General features: G+C 41.5%; 1 protein-coding gene across 1 annotated transcript; it reads right to left on the bottom strand.

Moving 5' to 3' along the window:
• Positions 1 to 717: 717 nt before the first annotated feature.
• LOC139299199 (interleukin-17 receptor D-like) lies at positions 718 to 16,345 on the bottom strand. The gene is made up of 11 exons (XM_070922100.1): positions 16,105 to 16,345; positions 9,678 to 9,836; positions 9,038 to 9,156; positions 6,523 to 6,646; positions 6,207 to 6,245; positions 5,326 to 5,471; positions 5,135 to 5,209; positions 4,576 to 4,642; positions 4,002 to 4,148; positions 3,640 to 3,812; positions 718 to 2,185 (listed from the first exon to the last, which is right to left on the bottom strand). Exons 1-11 carry the CDS (start codon positions 16,343 to 16,345, stop codon positions 1,640 to 1,642), a joined length of 1,836 nt encoding a protein of 611 aa, XP_070778201.1. The 3' UTR covers positions 718 to 1,639.
• Between the last annotated feature and the right edge of the window lie 2,334 nt (positions 16,346 to 18,679).

Raw genomic sequence — 18,679 nt, forward strand, 5'->3', positions numbered from 1 at the left:
CTATTTCTCATTTTTATATTTTTTACATACTTTCATTTCTAATTTATGCTGCTTTCTACTCTTGAATGGGAGCACCGGTACTGTACAATTTCCCCCTGGGGATCAATAAAGTATTTCTGATTCTGAATCTGATTCTGATATCCAATGTTATCCACATTCCTTTCAGTCCATTCTCTTTTCTGCTCCACAAGTGGCAAGTCCACATTGGGATGAAAATTACCCCACACAATATTTAGCCCATAATCTAACCCATTTAAACCATATTCGACTGCTACTGTATCAATATTCCAACCAAGTCCTTTACGTTGTTGTGAATATTCCCAACAACCACACAGCACATTTGTTGCAGGTTGTTCCTCATCAGATCCCTTTAACTTAACCCAATATGCTTTAAACAGTCTATGGCTCACAACGATGCCTCCTCCAACCGGGTTGCCAGACCTTGTTGCTCAAGTCACTAAACTGTAATTACAATTTGAATTGTTAATTATATATACACGCGAAAGGTTCATAATTAACAAACCAATCCTTCACTTAAAAACTAAAATGGCATCTAATCAACTGTATTCAGACATGGTTGATTACCAAAATTATTCTAGACAGATAGAGGTTTTTCTGCAGCCTGGCAACCTACAGCATCGACAATACCTCCCATTCAGTCATACACAAATGTCATGAATAAGCCATATATGACATATTTGATGAGCCAAAGAAAACTTGTTTTAATCTTATTTTATTAGATGATTAGATGCATAAAAGAAAATCTAAATTTCACAAAAATACAACACAAAATGCAAGACAACTCACATTTATCCACGTCACCTTACATCAGCATAACATTACAAATGATGGGACCTATTAATCCATTCTTGAATATATGAGATATGCACATGTATACATAAACTATAAGCATGACTGTAAACATACATGTATACAATGTTCAGTATGTACTTCAAGGCAAACATTCTCAAACGATAACTTCAATAACTCGCGTATGAGATTAATTGTTTATTTATGTACAATGCTTGTATTACAAGTTTTTCATTTCATAATAACTTCACATGACACTGCAAGAAAACAAACAGAAAATGTCTTTTGTAAGACTAAGATAGCTTTTTTGACCATTACACACATTACTGGACGTTCTTTTAACAAATCCTTCCTGTACACACACACACACACACACATATACCATGTTAACACATTTTAGAGGTCAAAGTGCACTGCTGCTGCCATTGCAGCACAACTGAGGCAGAGGTGATTAGTTGGTCAATTATTTAAGGGAACCGTTAAGTTTGTGGCCATCATCAGTGTCTATCTTCAGGTAGTCTGACTCACCGGATGTAGGCTGTTGGGATAAGACTGCCATTGGCCAACTATTTCAGTCTGCGTGTTACCGTTTTGCAAGGGCACAGTCACTGCATCCTGGGCTTAGCGCTGTCCAAGACGATTGTGATTGGTTTAAAGAAATACAAACAAGCCAGAGCGTTTTTTTCTCCTGTCCCAGAATGATAATGGGTTGAGCTAGACCTTTCTCCGAAGTGTGGAGATAGGTCTGGCTATGTAAGCCAACTATTCTCCTATACTGGGCTGAGGACCACCATTAAGTTAGGGCGTATTGGATTGCTTTTTTTAGTGTTTAGTTCCCTCCCTCCACAGAGTGATACCTTTTTGCCCTCATTGCCATCCCAGCCTCGTAGATTGCTAACTGCAGAGCTGCTCCGGCTGGTGACTTAGAAAAGCCCTCCTCTGAGATGTAGTTTATCTTCAGGTAACCCCCCGGCCTATGCAGAGCCACTCCATGGAGGTGGGAGAAGAGCAGCGGTAAGTCACTTGTCAGCGTGTAGTGAGATACCAGCCTCAGCTCAGTGGGAATGTCTGTTTCCTCAGAGTACTCAAAAATGGCCGCCATGTATTTGGACATGTCCTGGCCCCTGGCTTTGGCTCGTCCCACCTCCTCTCCGACAAGTCTGATGGCTACATCAGAGCTGAAGGCGTTGGACCCAAAGTCCAGCCCTCTGTCTGCCTCATCTTTGTTGTCACCCTCTGGCTCTGGCTTAGGTCTGCGATTGAAGCCCCAAGAACAGATCACCAAGATAAAGTCGCTCTCCCGGATCTGACGGCAGTGCCAGGCCATACTGCCCTCCTCAGCCACGCTCAGAGAGTCCCACAGGTCCAAGCACACCTGGGAAGAACAAAGGAGAACACTGTCACGACAAAGTGTTCTAATAACACATTTTACACACCCCTATTTCATATTAAAGAAAAGATTGAAACACAGAAATTGTCAATATAATAATTAGCTTTGTAAGATGACAGTTATCCTTTTTTGTATTTCCGTCCTAGCCTTGTGGACAGTGGACCCTTGGGGGCTTACTGGGGTGGGGGGTGGGGTTTCCCATCCAGTCTACATGTGTTTTGTGGACTTGGAGAAGGCTTATGACCGTGTCCCCGGGGGGTCCTGTGAGGGGTACTGTGGGAGTATGGGGTCATCGGGGCCGTTGCTACAAGCCACCTGGTCCTTATATGTATATGTGTATATATATATATATATATATACTGTATATATATATATATATAGTGCAAGCTGTATCTGTATATTCTGCACAAAAGTCAAATACGTTTTCGATGGGTGTCCCTTGTCACAGATTCTGTTTGTGATATTCATGGACAGGATCTCAAGGCACAGCCGGGAGAGGAGAGTGTTTGGTTTGGGGACTTCAGAATTGCTTCTCTGCTCTCTGCAGATGATGTGGCTCTGTTGGCTTCATCAGATTGTGACCCACAGCATGCACTGGGGCGGTTTGCAGCCGAGTGCAAAGTGGTCGTGATGAGAGTCAGCATCTCCAAGTCCGAGGACATGGTTCTCTCCTGGAAAAAGGTGGATTGCTCCCTGCCTGAGCAATCTGAGTTACTGCCTCAAGCAGGGAGTTCAAGTATCTCGGGGTCTTGTTCACGAGTGAGAGTAAAATAGAGCGTGAGATCGACCAGCGGATTGATGCGGTGTCAGCACTAATGCAGGTGTTGTATTGAACTGTTGTGGTGAAGAGGGAGCTAAGCCGGAAGGCAAAGCTTTTGATTTACCACTCGATCTACCTTCCAACCCCTAGCTATGGTCATGAGCTTTGGGTAAGGACCGAAAGAATGAGATTGGGTATACAAGCGACCGAAATGAGTTTCCTCATCAAGGTGGCTGGGGTCAGCCTTAGAGATAGGGGGAGGACCTCAAAAGGGATCCGAAGGGAGCTCGGAGTAGAGCCGCTGCTCCTTTGCATCGAAAGGAGCCAGTTGAGGTGGTTCGGGCATCTGATCAGGATGAATCCTGAGCGCCTTCCTTTGGAGGATTTCTGGACATGTCCAACTGGTAGGAGACCCCGGGTTAGACCCAGAACACGTTGGAGGGATTACATATCTCATCTGGCCTGGGAACGCCTCGAGATCTCCCTAGAAAACATTGCTAGGGAGAGGGATGTCTGGACCACCTTGGTTAGCCTGCTGCCACCGCGTGCCCGGCCCCGGATAAGCAGTAGAAAATGAATGGATGGATGTATTCATAATTTGTTTCTGCCTGTCCGATTCCACTGAATCAGCACACCTGTAGGAAAAGGCATTAGAGCCACGACATGTCATGTCCACTACCTGAGTGGCCATGTGTTGTTGTATGAAGGCCCCTAACTGCATGACAGCTTTGACATGAGCGGGCCCATCATAACTGCTGTAGCAAATCAGAAGACGAGGAGGGGTCAGCCTGTTTCTGGGCAATGCCATCACTTCCTCCTGAGTCCCGCTTTCTTGATGCTGCTTGATAACATCTGAATGGATGAAAATAAGAAATCTGGTTGTATTTCACATCATGCCAGTAATGGAAAAGACAGAACAGAGGTACAAGAAAGGTTCTCTGTCAAATGGTGTAAAATGGATTATTATCATGACTTATTTTGATTAGCTTTCATGAAATGCAAGCAGTGATTTTACATGAAGTATTTGGTTTGTCTTCGCACCTGGTTTTATGTCAAGTTTCTTCATCTGCAGCTTGGGCCTCCTCCTGGTGAGAGCAGCCAGTAAGACTACAAGTATGGCTACCACAGCCAGGCCCAGTGGAAGCATCAAAGCCCAGGAGAGAGTGACAGAGAGTTGCAAGGCACCTTCTGAGGAGTGGGGAGTTGTGATTACATGATAATTCAGTGACAGACCTTAAAGAAGTAGTTTGACATTTTGGAAAATGCGTTACTAATTACTGCCGAGAGTTAAAATGAGATGATTGATACCACTGTCATGCCTGTGTGCTAATTATGGAGCTAGAGCTGGGAGTAGATTATTTTAGTTTAGCATAAAGACTGGAAGCATAATAAGAATATTTCCCCAAATTCCAAAGTATTACTTAAAGGGATGAAAGACTGATGGGATTGATCACACATGTATTAAATATACACAGACTGTATTCATGGTCCAACAGACACTTAAATATTATATCACTTATATCTCCACAACAAAATGAAAAGAGAGGTTTGCATAGCACCTACTATGATGCATAGTGATTGTGTGGATCAGCAGCAATAAAACAACCTCCCCCACCTTTTTGAATGTGCATGACTTGAACACTGAATGTTTTCCTCACTGCATCCACTTCGTTAGCTGCAATCTGTGAAACAAGAAATGTTGAGCATGACAGTTCATTCTTGACCTTGTAGATTGACAAAATAAACTTCTTTTGGGGGCCACTTGGGGGCAGCGCAACAAGCTGTAAACAAAACACTGACACATCACCTTATAAAGTTGATATATCGACTGTGTTGGCTAACAGCCTATTTATCCAGAAGACATGGAGCAACATTAGCATTAATTTGGGGTTGTGATGATGAATGCAAGTCCAATATTCACTCTCCTTTTATCTCTGTTTTGCTCTCCACCAGCTCTTGAGGGGAAATATCTGGCTAAATGCTAAATGCCGATGGTTGAAAATTAATGCATAAAATATATAGATAGTCCATATAATACATATTTTTTGAGACTGGTATTTCAATATAATTTATTAAACACAAAGCCCCTGAGATTAGGTTGAAAACAGTTGTAGTTTTATATATTATGCAATCAGTGTTAAGGATAGAATAGTTATAATCCACTTTTATTTTACCTCACAAGTGTAATTGGTTCCTTCTTGAAGGCCATTCAGCTGATAGCTGTGATGAGTTTTGTTGTTGGTGGAATTCTAAGGAAATTAAATACAAGTATTCAGTTCACTTAATTATCAAATAGTTCCGTAATACACATAATAGAAGCAAGGCATTGGCAAAATATAAAGCTGCAGAAGTTGAAACAACTCACAGGTGTTATGTCTGTGTATTTCATTATGCCGTTTGCGTAACACAGTGAGAAGTAGCTTCTGATGCCCAGGTTCGGGGGAGCCAGGTTAAAGGTCACTATGATGGCAGTCCCTTCATGTTGGACCTCAATATATTTGGGATACCAGTCTACAACCAGACCATAAAATATTGACATGATGTCAAGCTGATCATAAGAAGAAACGGTAACGCTTCATTTTACAGGTCCGCAAATTTCATGATAAGTAGGTGATAATTACATGCATACATACATTTCAAGGAAAGTAATACGAAGTTAACTGATATCTAGATAGTTCCTACTAGCTAAACCCTGTTCCGTTGCCATCTCATCTGTCTCCGGTTCTGGTGCCCATTCCGGCGCCACTCCCCCACTGGGTCCCCCCACCCCGGACTTGAAAACCTTCTCCTCCTGCAGGGCCAAAGCTCCTGTGCTAGCTTCCAGACCCTTGTCGGTAGCACAGGGAAGACTTTGTTTTCCTCCTGGGCAGATCGACTTCAGGGCTAACCCCCTTCACTTTTACCCAACAGCTGGGAAGCAAAACGCAGGAATTTCTTGGTTATTGAAGAGCTGCAGCATTTATTCATGGATTGATAGATTTTCAGCAAGTTTAACTTTTGTGAAAAATCGAACCGCAACTGCTTATTAGGAAAGAGCACAATATAATTCTTAAATAATTTTGCAGTAATTTTGGACACATTTAGGGGTAATTTGGGGATAATTTCAAAGAAATTTCAAATACGTAACTTGCTAATTATCACCTACTTTCCATGAAATTTGTGGACCTGTAAATTGAAGCATTACCGAAGAAGGAAAACATTTATTGTTATACCAGACTTTATTTGGGAACTATGAGAAATTCTCACCTTTTTTGCACTGCTCAAGACCGTTCTTCTCTGCACATGCTGCAAAACCAGCGCATATTACTATAAATTCACCATTGTTTTGACAATAGTCTTACTGAAAGATATATGATGAAAAGGGCAAAGTTTAGAGAGCAGAGAGCTTTCTGGGGACAGAGCAGGAGATGTCATTATATGTACAGTAAATAAGCCAAGAGAAGGAGGGATTTAGATTTTGAAGGTTACCCTGAAGCAACCACAAAGTTCACTGAAACTGTGTGTGTGTGTGTGTGTGTGCTTTATGAGATAATATCTAGTCTAGAGCTTAAAGTAGTCTTACAGCGTGTGGAAAAGATCTTGCTGTGGTAGAACCTCTCCCACTCCTCAGGCACTGGCAGAGCCATGACGGTAACAGCATACTGGGACCCAAGGGAGAGGCCGGGGAAAGGGTCTGACTTGTACACCTGCAGAATTCAGTGGCAATTATGACTTCAAACACACTGCACACTTATCTGATAAGCTGAGATAAGAGTTTTTGACATATTCTTTATTAGTGGTTAAATAGAACGGCTTTCTCATACAAAGTCTCATATATATTGCTGTTATATATTATATATATTCATCCATCTATTTGCTATACCCACTTATCCTTGAGAGTCACAGGGGGGCTACAGCCAATCCCAGCTGACATATGTTTATCAACACTTTCCCCAAAGAATTGTTGAGTCGAGTTGCCATTTTATGTGATGTGACGCGTTGTGTGTTTTTGATTGAATTTGAACTTTTTACTTACTTTTTTGTAGGATGATTTGATTTGAGCATATGCAGATTTGGATATGAGACTTGGACTTGGTTATGGTCAGATTTGCCTCCCAGAGTACCAGAATACTAGTACAGAGTGGTCATTGCAGCCTGTAGCTCTGGTACTAACTTGTGGTTCTTTCATGAAACATTTACCATTAAATAGATATCACGTTTTTTAAAACATGATCCCTGTCTTTCATAGGCAACAATATGGTGTTTATGCATTGCAGTTCTTAAAAGTCACTTGTTGGTTTAACACTTGCTACACTTTAACAATTTCACACTTTTCTTTATTGTATGATGACGCCTCAAGGACATGTATGGATGTGTTAATGACCTTTGGTATGGTCCAGAATACTTAAATAATCTGTTGATTTCATGAGTCTGTTCTTAAAGCTGTGTTATTATTGGTTCTGTTAGTTAAATTATAAAGCTTGTATGTAAGGTGAAGCATGCTTTAGTGAAGTAATGCTAGATTAAAGCTGCATTTCATGTGTGATTTGTGCTATTTTCCAATGCTTTATGCGAATACATATTTCATATACATATTCTATAGGTGAGTTCAAATGCTCACCTATAGGACTCCATTAGAGATTGTCATTAAGTTGAGTTAAAAGGGTTAAAAAGTGGTATTTGAGTATAAATGATAGTAATGCTAATTCATTTTCAATCTAAAGCATATAATCCAAGGAAAATTGTAAAGCTATTGTGACATATTCCATCAGGATGTTAAAGTAAATGGACTCAAATGGTCTCACATATATAGTGCTTTTCAACCTTCATGGTTCCCACAGTTTTGGAGCTACAGCACTGTGTGTCATCTATAAAGGTTTTGTGAAGAGTTAGACCATCATTCAGCCAGGGATGCTATAGGACATAGTTTTTACATGTAAAACAATTAACACAATATACGTTATATTAACGTACATCACCCCTGTCCCCACTGCGTTACATTAACGCACCCACCCCCTACTGGACACTTTATCTGGACACTTTACTTTATTCTGGTCACTGCACTGTTGTTATTTATCTTATCTTATTTTTTATTTTTATTTTTATTCTTATTCTTATTTTAGCTTTTATATTCTACTTATTTGTTATCAAAACAATAGCACCTTCAGACCACAGCAAATTCCTTGTAATGTATGTTACTTGGCAATAAACAGTTTCTGATTCTGATTCTGATTCTGATTACAGAAACCGAAATGAAGCAGGTGGATAGCAACTTGTTGCCTAGTAATGGGCAAATTGCACTAATCTGTTTCTAATATGTCAGACATAAAATGCATCGTCGTGGGACATAGTGACGCAAATATCTCTTCTTTGAAACTGGCAGATTACATATAAAATTAGACAGATGAGTTGTGTACACAGGGTTGAGCAAAAATGATTTGTTTCAAAAACAAAATCAGCCCCATACAACCTATAGTTATCAAAATAAGGGTTATTAGAAACCTCACCGTTTTCATCGTTTACCAAGTCAAACACAGTAATGTGTGTTCCTTTCATTGGATTAAGTGTTAATGTGGTTTAAATGTATGCATGTGGAGTTCCCACCGTTGTGAGCATGTCCAATGGTGTATGGTGTCATAGTCCTTCAGGACATTCTCATAACAAAAGGCTAAATAACAGACTTCCTGTGACGTTGCCTCTCGTGTGATAATTACAGCTTTTGAATGATCTTGATGAGCTTGATAAAATCATAAGGGCATATTTTCAGTTTTTCTGAAGGATGATGTCACTGTTATCCCACCCAAAATATAACATAATTTCATAAACACCAGGTCATAATGTGAGAGTATGTCCAGAAGCTAAAAGATACTGGCTGCTGGTGTGTCTTCCCAGGGGAAAGTCTTTGGTCTTTGGGGTGGGAAAGATTTAAGATCCACTCCCTGATGAAATAATCTGTAATCAAAATGTAAATGTATTTATATTCAAAGTATTGCTTAGTTGTTTGTTGTTGAGAACTGCTTTTAACAAGAATTTGCGTTAAAAGTGGCATTCTAGGCAGAAAAAGAAGCACAGACCAAAGCGAGCGGGGCCCTTCCTACCCTTTGAGCATGTGAAGCCGGGATGGAGAGGTTACGGTGGAAGAGAAAGAGCTGACAGGCAACACCAGACCCTCCCAAAGCCTGGAGGGACACCTGAAAGCCTCGCAGGAAGGCGATGCCTGCAGCAAACACAAAAGGACAGCGTGAAGTCAGTGTCACGGACTCGGCAAGCCATCATCTAAGTTGCATACAAACTCCAAAGTCAAATGCATGTGTGTGCTGCTTGTGTTACACCAGTTCAGTGCATGCTCAATTAAACTTTTAACAAGAAAGTCTGTTATACTGTCACCTGTCAAAGCCTGGAATAATTCAACGAGCTGTCTCTCATACCTGTACTTAGAAGCATTCTCATAATGCAAGGCATAATTTTCGCCTTTCAAAAATAATTCACTGTATGTCACCTGAAGTAAATCTTCTTTATGTCAAACCCTGATATGACAAATTATTTGGGGGACGTAACTCCTGCCTGACATGGTATTTTAATTTCAAAACTGGCTACAGTCTTAAAAACTGACCAAACAACTGTATGACTTTCGCCCCAATTTAAAGACATGCTATGTATCCTTATCACAACCGCATACAGAAATTGGCTTTAGAATATAGGATGAGAGTATTTCGTTGTCAATCTGTATCAACATACCATAGTAACTGGGCTTCCAGGAGACAACCATTGTGTCATATTTGGGGTTTGGCTCATGTACAAACTCAATCTTCACATCATTTGGTGCTTGGACATAGTGCTGACAGATTTTAGGGTCTCCTTCTCCTAGCAACTCAAAACATGGCCATGGAATACAACCTGAGGAGAAATAACAATGACACATAGAATATCAAAGTGTTTTGCTGCAAAAGACATTCTCAGTACATGATGATTTCTTGACAGTGCACAAGTCAGCAATCAATACATTTCTGGATATCTAATATGAAAGGAAACAGGATGTTTTAGCAAGACCGGGCTACAGTCATGCTAACGGCTATGAGGTTGTACTTGTTAGCATGCATGGATAAGCGTAAATACAGTAAGATTGTTATTCACGTCGGCGGTAATGACTCCCGGTTACGCCAATCGGAGGTCACTAAAATTAACGTGGAGTCGGTGTGTTCGTTTGCAAAAACTATGTCGGACTCCGTAGTTTTCTCTGGGCCCCTTCCCAATTTGACCAGTGATGACATGTTTAGCCGCATGTCATCATTCAACCGCTGGCTGTCGAGGTGGTGTCCAGCAAACGATGTGGGCTTCGTAGATAATTGGCGGACTTTCTGGAGGAGACCTGGTCTGATGAGGAGAGACGGCATTCATCCCACTTTGGATGGAGCGGCTCTCATATCTAGAAATCTGACCGACTTTATTAGTGAACCAAAACCGTGACAACCCAGAGTCCAGACCAGGATGCAGAGTCGCAGTCCTACACGCTTCTCTGCGCTTCCATTAGAGCAGTTACCCACCCAAAACCCCATAATGACTGTGTCTCCCCCCCGACCACTTAAATTAATTCAATCAAAATTAAACAGGAGAGCAGTCATTAATAAAAACCTAATAAAAATTAAGACCACCACTGCTATAGGACAAAACAATAGGAAAATTAAGTGTGGACTGTTAAATATCAGATCTCTGTCATCTAAAGCTGTATTAGTAAACAAGCTAATATCAGATAATCATTTTGATCTACTGTGCTATTATTACAGCTATTATTACAGCTGTAACTACTATCATCAGTCATATTTCCATTATTATTATAATTATAGCTGCTATTTCTACTGCTAGTCCGTCTGTCGGTCTGTCTATCTGTGTCTTTATGTCTATCTCTCTCTCTGTCTCTTTCTGTCTGTCTGTCTGTCTCTCCCCCTCTCTCTTTCTCCCTCCCTCTCTATGTCTCTCTCTCTCTCCCTCTCTCTCTCTTTCTCAAACCCAACCGGTCAAAGCAGATGACCGCCCACCTAGAGTCTGGTTCTGCTTGAGGTTTCTGCCTCTTAAAAGGAAGTTTTTCCTTGCCATTGTCGCCAAAGTGCTTGCTCATGGTGGGAACTGTTGGGTCTCTGTAATAACATTATATTATTATTATTATCAAAGTGTTTTTATTGAATTTTCTGTTCAAACAACAAACATCCCATTCAAAAAAAAAAAATAAATAAAATAAAAAAAATAAAATAAAATAAAATAAAAAAATAAATTAAAAAAAAGACAGCAGGACTCAAAACATACATCTCAAATACAGGTCTAAACCACAGACAAAACAGTAACAAGACATACCATACTAATATCAGACATCAGACATACCCATCACCCATGTGGGAAGGGAAGGGAAGGAGGGGGGGGGGGTCAAAAGCTGCCATCTATGTTGGGGCTAATTAGAACTCATGTTCAAAGTAGGAAATAAAAGGCTGCCAGACCGTAGAGTACTTCTTAGTGTTGCCCTGCAAGGTGAATCTAATATGTTCTAATTTAAGGTGTGCCATCACCTCTTCTACCCATCGTTTATGGGATGGCGGTGTCGCCTTTATCCAGTTAAGTAGGATCAATCTCCTAGCCAGCAATGAAGAGAATGCTATTGTTTTCCTTTGAGAGATTGTTAGTGGCGCTTCCCTTGGTGTCACACCAAAGATGGCTGTCAGAGGGCCGGGCTCTATATCTTTGTTATAGATTGACGAGAAAGTTCTAAAAATTCTGGCCCAGAACTCTTTCAGCTTGGGACAGGACCAGAACATATGACCTATATTGGCTGGCACCTGTTTACATCTAGGGCAAGTCGGATCAGCCCCCTGATACATTCTTGCCAGTTTGTCCCTTGAGAAATGAAGTCTGTGTAAGACCTTAAACTGTATCAATCCATGTCTAACACATACAGAAGAAGAGTGTATTAGTTCCACTGCCCGTCTCCAGTCAACATCTGATATGTCCAATTCTAACTCTTCCTCCCACTTCCTTTGTAAGATATCAAGGGATGGGGAAGCCACCTTCTGGATGCTCACATAGAGCGTGGAAACCGTCCCTTTAAGAGTTGGATTCATGTCTAGCAGCCCATCTATCCATCCACTCCGCGGCAACTCAAGGGATGAGGCGAATGTCTTTTTCACAAAATCTCGAACCTGAAAATATCTTAAGTAATTCGTCTTTGAGGGGATTCCATATTCCTTCTCCAACTGAGCAGCAGACATGAAAACACCACCTTTAAAAAGATTTTTGACGCATTCCACCCCAGCTCTATACCATTCCCTAAATGCTGTTCCCCCAAGGGCCGGGGAGAATAAGTGATTGCCATAGACGGGAGCAGACAGGAGGGCGTTTCTATTTTTAAAATGTGTTCTGAATTGGACCCAGATTTTGATAGAGTCACATACAACAGGGTTGTTTGTGTAAAGGTGTTTGCTTAAGGGCAGAGGAGCGCAGACCAGGGAGCATAGGGACACCGGGCTAGATGCATATCTTTCCATATGTACCCACACTGGAGTTTCATCGTCATCCAACTTTGAGACCCAAAACAACACCTTATGTATATTAGCAGCCCAATAATAGTGCATATAATTTGGTAGGGCCAGGCCTCCCTCTTCCCTCTGTCTCTCAAGGAACTCCCTTCTTATCCGGGGGACTTTTTTTTCCCAGATAAAGGTGGATGTACATTTATTCAGTTCTTTAAAAAATGACTTCGGTATGAAAATTGGTACCGTCTGGAATAAATAGAGGAACCGTGGCATTATGTTCATTTTAACAGAATTTATCTTCCCTGCTAATGATAGGGGGAGGGATGACCACCTTTCCATATCTAATTTTGCCGTATCCAATGTTACTTTAAAATTATGATTAAATAAATCTTTATACCTCCTTGTTACATTGATACCTAAATAGGTAAACTTATCCTTATTTGTTGTAAAGGGATAGGCCTGGAATGAAAGTTTCCTCGCCTGTTTATTAATTGGGAAAAGGACACTTTTTCCCAGGTTAATTTTATAACCCGACACCCTCCCATAGTCTTCGATAATACCAAGAGCTACCGGGATGTTCGTGACAGGATTCGACAGGAAGAGGAGGAGGTCATCAGCGTATAAAGACAACTTATGAATTTGCGTGCCCCTGTGTATTCCCCCGAGCTCAGCAGCATGCCTCAGCATTATTGCGAGGGGCTCAATTGCCACATCAAAGAGCATGGGCGACAAGGGGCAACCCTGCCTTGTCCCCCGAAACAGAGGAAAAGGTTCAGATATTATATTGTTTGTTCTTACCATAGCCTGGGGGTTCGCATAAATTATCTCAATCCACGAGCGAAATTTAGGACCGAATCCGAATCTCTCGAGGGCCGTGAACAGATAGAAATACTCTATTCTATCAAAGGCTTTGTGGGCATCCAGGGAGATCACAATCTCAGGCTCAATGTTATCTTCAGCAGTGTATATCACATTAAACAAGCGACGGAGATTACTGGAAAGTTGTCTACCAGCAACAAACCCTGTCTGGTCAGGATGAATTATTTTACTTATAACAAGCTCAATCCTAGCCGCCAATATTTTGGCCAATATCTTATAATCACAGCCAAGTAGACTCACTGGGCGGTATGATTCACATTTAAGTGGGTCTTTATTTTTCTTAAGGAGTACAGAGATCAAAGCCTGTGACATTGTTTGAGGCAAAGCTTTTTTATCAAGGACCTCCCTATATACTCCACAAAGCAGGGGTATCAGTTTAGAAGCGAATGTTTTATAAAACTCACTTGGGAACCCATCAGGGCCCGGCGCTTTGCCTGTCTTCATATTCCGAATCGCATTCTCTATCTCCCTAGCCGTCATGGGTCCCTCTAATCTATCCCTATCTGCGTCATCTAGGGATGGTATTTCCAGATTTTCAAAAAAATTTTTCACTCGTTCCTTGTCATCTGTTTCTGAAGTATACAGATCCTTATAAAAAGATTTAAATTGGTCGTTAATACCCTTCTGATCTATAATTTTGTTTCCCAGGTTATCTCCTATCTGTACTATCCTGCCAGCAGCTGCTGATTGCTTCAACTGGTAGCTCAGGAGCTTACCCGCACGCTCACCATGCTCATAGAGATCCTGTCTTGACCTAAGATATAGATCCTCCTCACATTGACTTATCAAGACATCATATTCAGTTTGGAGCAAAATCCGCTTTCTATGTAGCTCCTCAGAGGGAGTCATAGAATTTGCCAGGTCAACTTCTTTTATTGCTTTTATTAATTCCGTGGTACGTTTCATCTTTCTCTTCCTTTCACCAGCACTGTATGAAATTATTTGTCCTCGTAAATAAGCTTTTAAGGATTCCCACAGAGTGCCATTACTTATATCAGGGGTATCATTAAGTTCTAAGAAAAAGACTATTTGCGAGTTTATGAATTTTGTAAAATCATCATCTGCCAATAGCCTGCTATTAAGGCGCCACATTCTCTGAGGTGGCGTATTCTCAGGAAAGTGAAGTTTCAACATGACCGGGCTGTGATCAGATATTACTATACCAGTGTATTCTACATCTGTTACTATAGAAGTCAGTTTATTATCTAATAAGAAATAGTCAATTCTAGTATATGTTTGATGTGGTGGGGAGTAAAAGGAGTACTGTCTGGAGGTTGGGTTTATGAATCTCCATGGATCAAACACACCATATGCTTTACAAAAAGAGTTAATGCATTGTGCTGATTTACTTAATACATTGGATGTTGGGCTAGAGCGGTCCAAGGTTGAGTCTAGGACACAGTTTAGGTCTCCCCCTAGAATCAGATTATGAGCGTCCAAATTAGGCAGTAATGAGAATAAGTCCTTAAAAAATTGAACATTATCCCAATTGGGTGCGTATATGTTTGCCAACACCACTGGCATATTGAATAATTTTCCAACCACAATAACATATCGACCATGTTTATCTTTTATAGTAGTTGTTTCTACGAATTGTACATTCCTGTGTATAAGGATGGCCACTCCTCGACTCTTACTATTGAAATTTGAGTGATAAATCTGATTGAATCCCCCCCTACAAAGCTTGAGGTGGTCCTTGTTCAACAAATGCGTCTCCTGTAAGTAAACTATCTCCGCTCCCTGGTCTCTCAAATGCGAAAATATCTTACTCCGTTTAGCCGGCTTATTGATCGCCCTTACGTTCCAGCTCATCAATTTTGTGTCCATTCTGCTCGCATCCATGTTTGGTGCCATGTCAGGAGTCCGCAGCCCGGAATCACCATTGCACCCCTATGATACCCACTTTCCGGATCACACCTTGAAGATTTGGCAGCAAAAACAAAAAGGTTAAAAGGAGAGGGTCTGGGGAGGGAGGGGGGGGTGTCACACACACAGACACAGCTAACACATAACACATTACATATATGAACGCTAACACAGTGCTCTTTAACGAGCTCTCTCGTGGCCAACCGGTCCATCATCCTCCTACACACCAAGCCTACCGTGTGCGGCTCCGTGTATATCACCCCCTAACCTTAAAAGTATAACATCACCCCTTTGACTTAATCACCTCATGGGAAAAACAAACAGAGGGAGCTCTCAAGAGCAAGATCCTAAATAATGTAAAATATTAAAAATAGAAATAAAAGGCAATACCATAGGCAGTAGGCAACAATAGCCAAGGGGGAAAAATCAATTCTTAAACCTTGAATAAGACAAAACAATAATATGACAGGGCAACCGTAGCTCCTAGGATGGGATGAGAATTATATATCTATATACAAAGAAAAAAAAAAAATATATATACATACACCCAGCAATATATGTGAGTGCATGTGCATATCCCCACTTAAATACACACTGAAACAAATATTTCTTTGTCAATATTGTCAAATCTAGTCAACAAAATCCTGCTTGCAGTAGTCATCCCATTTCAACAGTGTAAGCATGTGTACATTTCTACTTAGCCAAGCTGAAACCAGTCTATATGCTTCACCCAGGGTTCAGTTTCTTCTTGATGTAATCCACGGCGTCTTTTGGGCTCTCGAAGATTTTCGTTTGCCCTCCTTCTGGCGTAATCACCAGGGTTGCCGGGTAACGCAGCCCATATCTGATCCCCGTGCAGGCCCGCAGGAGGCTTCTTGCTTCTTTGAAGGCTGCTCTCTTACTGTTTACCTCCTGGGTGTAGTCCGGGAAGATGTGAATCTGTCCGCTCCGACCCTCCGGTGTTCTCTCCATTTCTCTCGCCTTCTTCATTATCTCCTCTTTCTCTGTAAAGTAGTGACATCTCACGACGAACGCTCTCGGCGGAACTCCGTTCCCGTCTCGTCTCGCGCCGAGTGTCCGGTGTGCTCGATCAAGCGTCGGTGTTACTGCTAGTCCCAACTTGTCTTTCAGCAAGCCCGCCATAAAGTCTGACGGCTTTTTGCCCGTCTCGGCCCCTTCTCTTACCCCCACGACACGTATGTTGTTGCGTCGTGATCGTGCCTCGAGGTCTTCACTCCGTCCCCTCAGCTTCAGTACCTCCTTCTCCATTTCTTTCAGTTTTGTCTCAATGTTGGTTATGCTGTCAGACTGACCATTCAATATTTCATCCACCTCTTTTTTCCGTTCGTCCATCCTATTAGCCAAACTGCTAGTATGATCGCTAATCAGCCTCACCTCCCCACGTAGCAACTCAAACTGAGCTTTAGCATTCTCTTCCACGCTCCTAGCCCATTTTTCCATCTCGGCCTTCGTCTCTTTCCTTCCTTTCTCTACTTCTTCTTTGCACCTCACGATCTCGGTCTTTGTCTCCTCCCTGTATTTCGTATTCTCAACGTTGCCGTTTTTAATCTCGGACATCATATCCTTAGCCCACTGAGGCATGTCGTCGGCACGTGTTAGGCTAATATCACCCTTGCTAGCCGAGGAGGTCAAGTTGCTAACCACCGGCGGCTTTTCTCCGCCCGTTCGAGTCGATCTGGAGGTCATTTTCGGTCGTAAACTGCACTGAGAACGCACTCGTTCACTCCCAAAACAGAATCTTATTCGTCCAGCCCCCCCAAAATGATACAAATATGGCGATATTAATATTTTTGACTACTTTTACACGGAGCCTCCGCACACACGTCTTCACACGGCAAAGCACATCCGGAAGTCTTCCTGTAATAACATTATAAAGAGTCGGTCTAGACCTGCTCTATTTGTAAAGTGTCATGAGATGACTTTTGTTGTGATTTGGCGCTATATAAATAAAATTGAATTGAATTGAATTGAAAAGAAATATTTCATTAAGAATATCTGTCCTAAATGATGATCTGCCAGATCTCATGCTTGTTAGTGCTGCAAAGCTGTCAGATGCAATAACAGTGTTATTTATTTCCTTCTCTTCTATCCACTGCAAGGCCAATAATATTGCCAATAGCTCTGAGGTATACTGACAAGTGGTCTGACACTCTTTTCCTAATATATGATTCAGTCACTCGGATATAAGCTGCTGCACCTGCACACCCTGTAACAGGATCTTTGGAGCCATCTGTGAATATGAACACAGAGTCTGAAAAATGCTGATCAAACTTTGCGGCATACTGAAAGTTGCTTTGACTTGTCCTTCAATTGCTGCTGTATATTGAGGTCTATACTTGGCAAGGAGAACAACCAGGGAAGAATGGAAGAAATTGAAACTGTGGGGCTGTACTGTAATTGATGGCCTTTGCATCACCAATCCACCCAAAACTTTTGTCTCATTATGTTCCCAGCATTCTGTTAAAACACTTTTGGCAGGATGTGTCATGTCTCGTCATTTACGTTAAGTTACCGTTTTTGTCTCATTTAGTCATGTTGTCTTGTCATTTCCTGTTTTATTTTGTAGTATTGTGTGCCCTCTCGTTTCAGAACATTTTACTTCCTGCCCTCGTGTTTCCCGCCTTTGTGATTGTCAGTCCCCCTGATTGTTTCCACCTGTGTTCACTCACCTCATGTTTAAATAGTCTGCGTCTCCCTTTGTCTTGTGGCAGTTTGTCTTGTCCTCAGTGCCATGATAACCAGCGGTAATTCCATGTCAAGATTTCCTGTTAGTCCCTGTGTGAGTTGTTTCAGTGTTCTTGTTAATTTGTTCACTTTACTGTCTTGTTTTTCCTAGTTTTGTTCCTCCACTTTTTGGGAGTGATTTTCTGTTGTTAACTTTGTAGATATCTCTTGCTTTGTCAAGCTTCATATTTTGTTATAAATAAATACTCTTTATTATATATTTGTACTTTGTTTGAGTCGTGTGTGTGGGTTCATTTTTTGCCTTGCTCAGTCGTGACAAGATGCATATCAGAATCAGAAACTGTTTATTACTAAGTAACATACATTACAAGGAATTTGCCGTGGTCTGAAGGTGCTATTGTTTTGACAACAAATATGTAGAATATAAAAGGTAAAATAAAAATAAGATAAGATAAATAACAAACAGTGTAGTGACCAAAATAAAGTGTCCAGTAGGGGGTGGGTGCGTTAATGTAACGCAGGGGGGACAGGGGTGATGTACGTTAATATAACGTATAACTTGTGTTTGTGTTCGGGGGGGGGTCAATGTAAGTTCGTCAGGTTGACTGCAGAGGGGAAGAAACTGTTTTTGTGGTGGGAGGTTTTGGTCTTGATGGACCGCAGCCTCCTGCCAGAGGGGAGGGGGTCGAACAGATGGTGTCCAGGGTGGGAGGGGTCAGCAGCGATCTTCCCTGCTCTCCTCAGGGTCCTGGAGGAGTACAGGTCCTGAAG

This window comes from Enoplosus armatus, chromosome 16, assembly GCF_043641665.1.
Source record: "Enoplosus armatus isolate fEnoArm2 chromosome 16, fEnoArm2.hap1, whole genome shotgun sequence".
NCBI classification, from domain to species: domain Eukaryota; kingdom Metazoa; phylum Chordata; class Actinopteri; order Centrarchiformes; family Enoplosidae; genus Enoplosus; species Enoplosus armatus.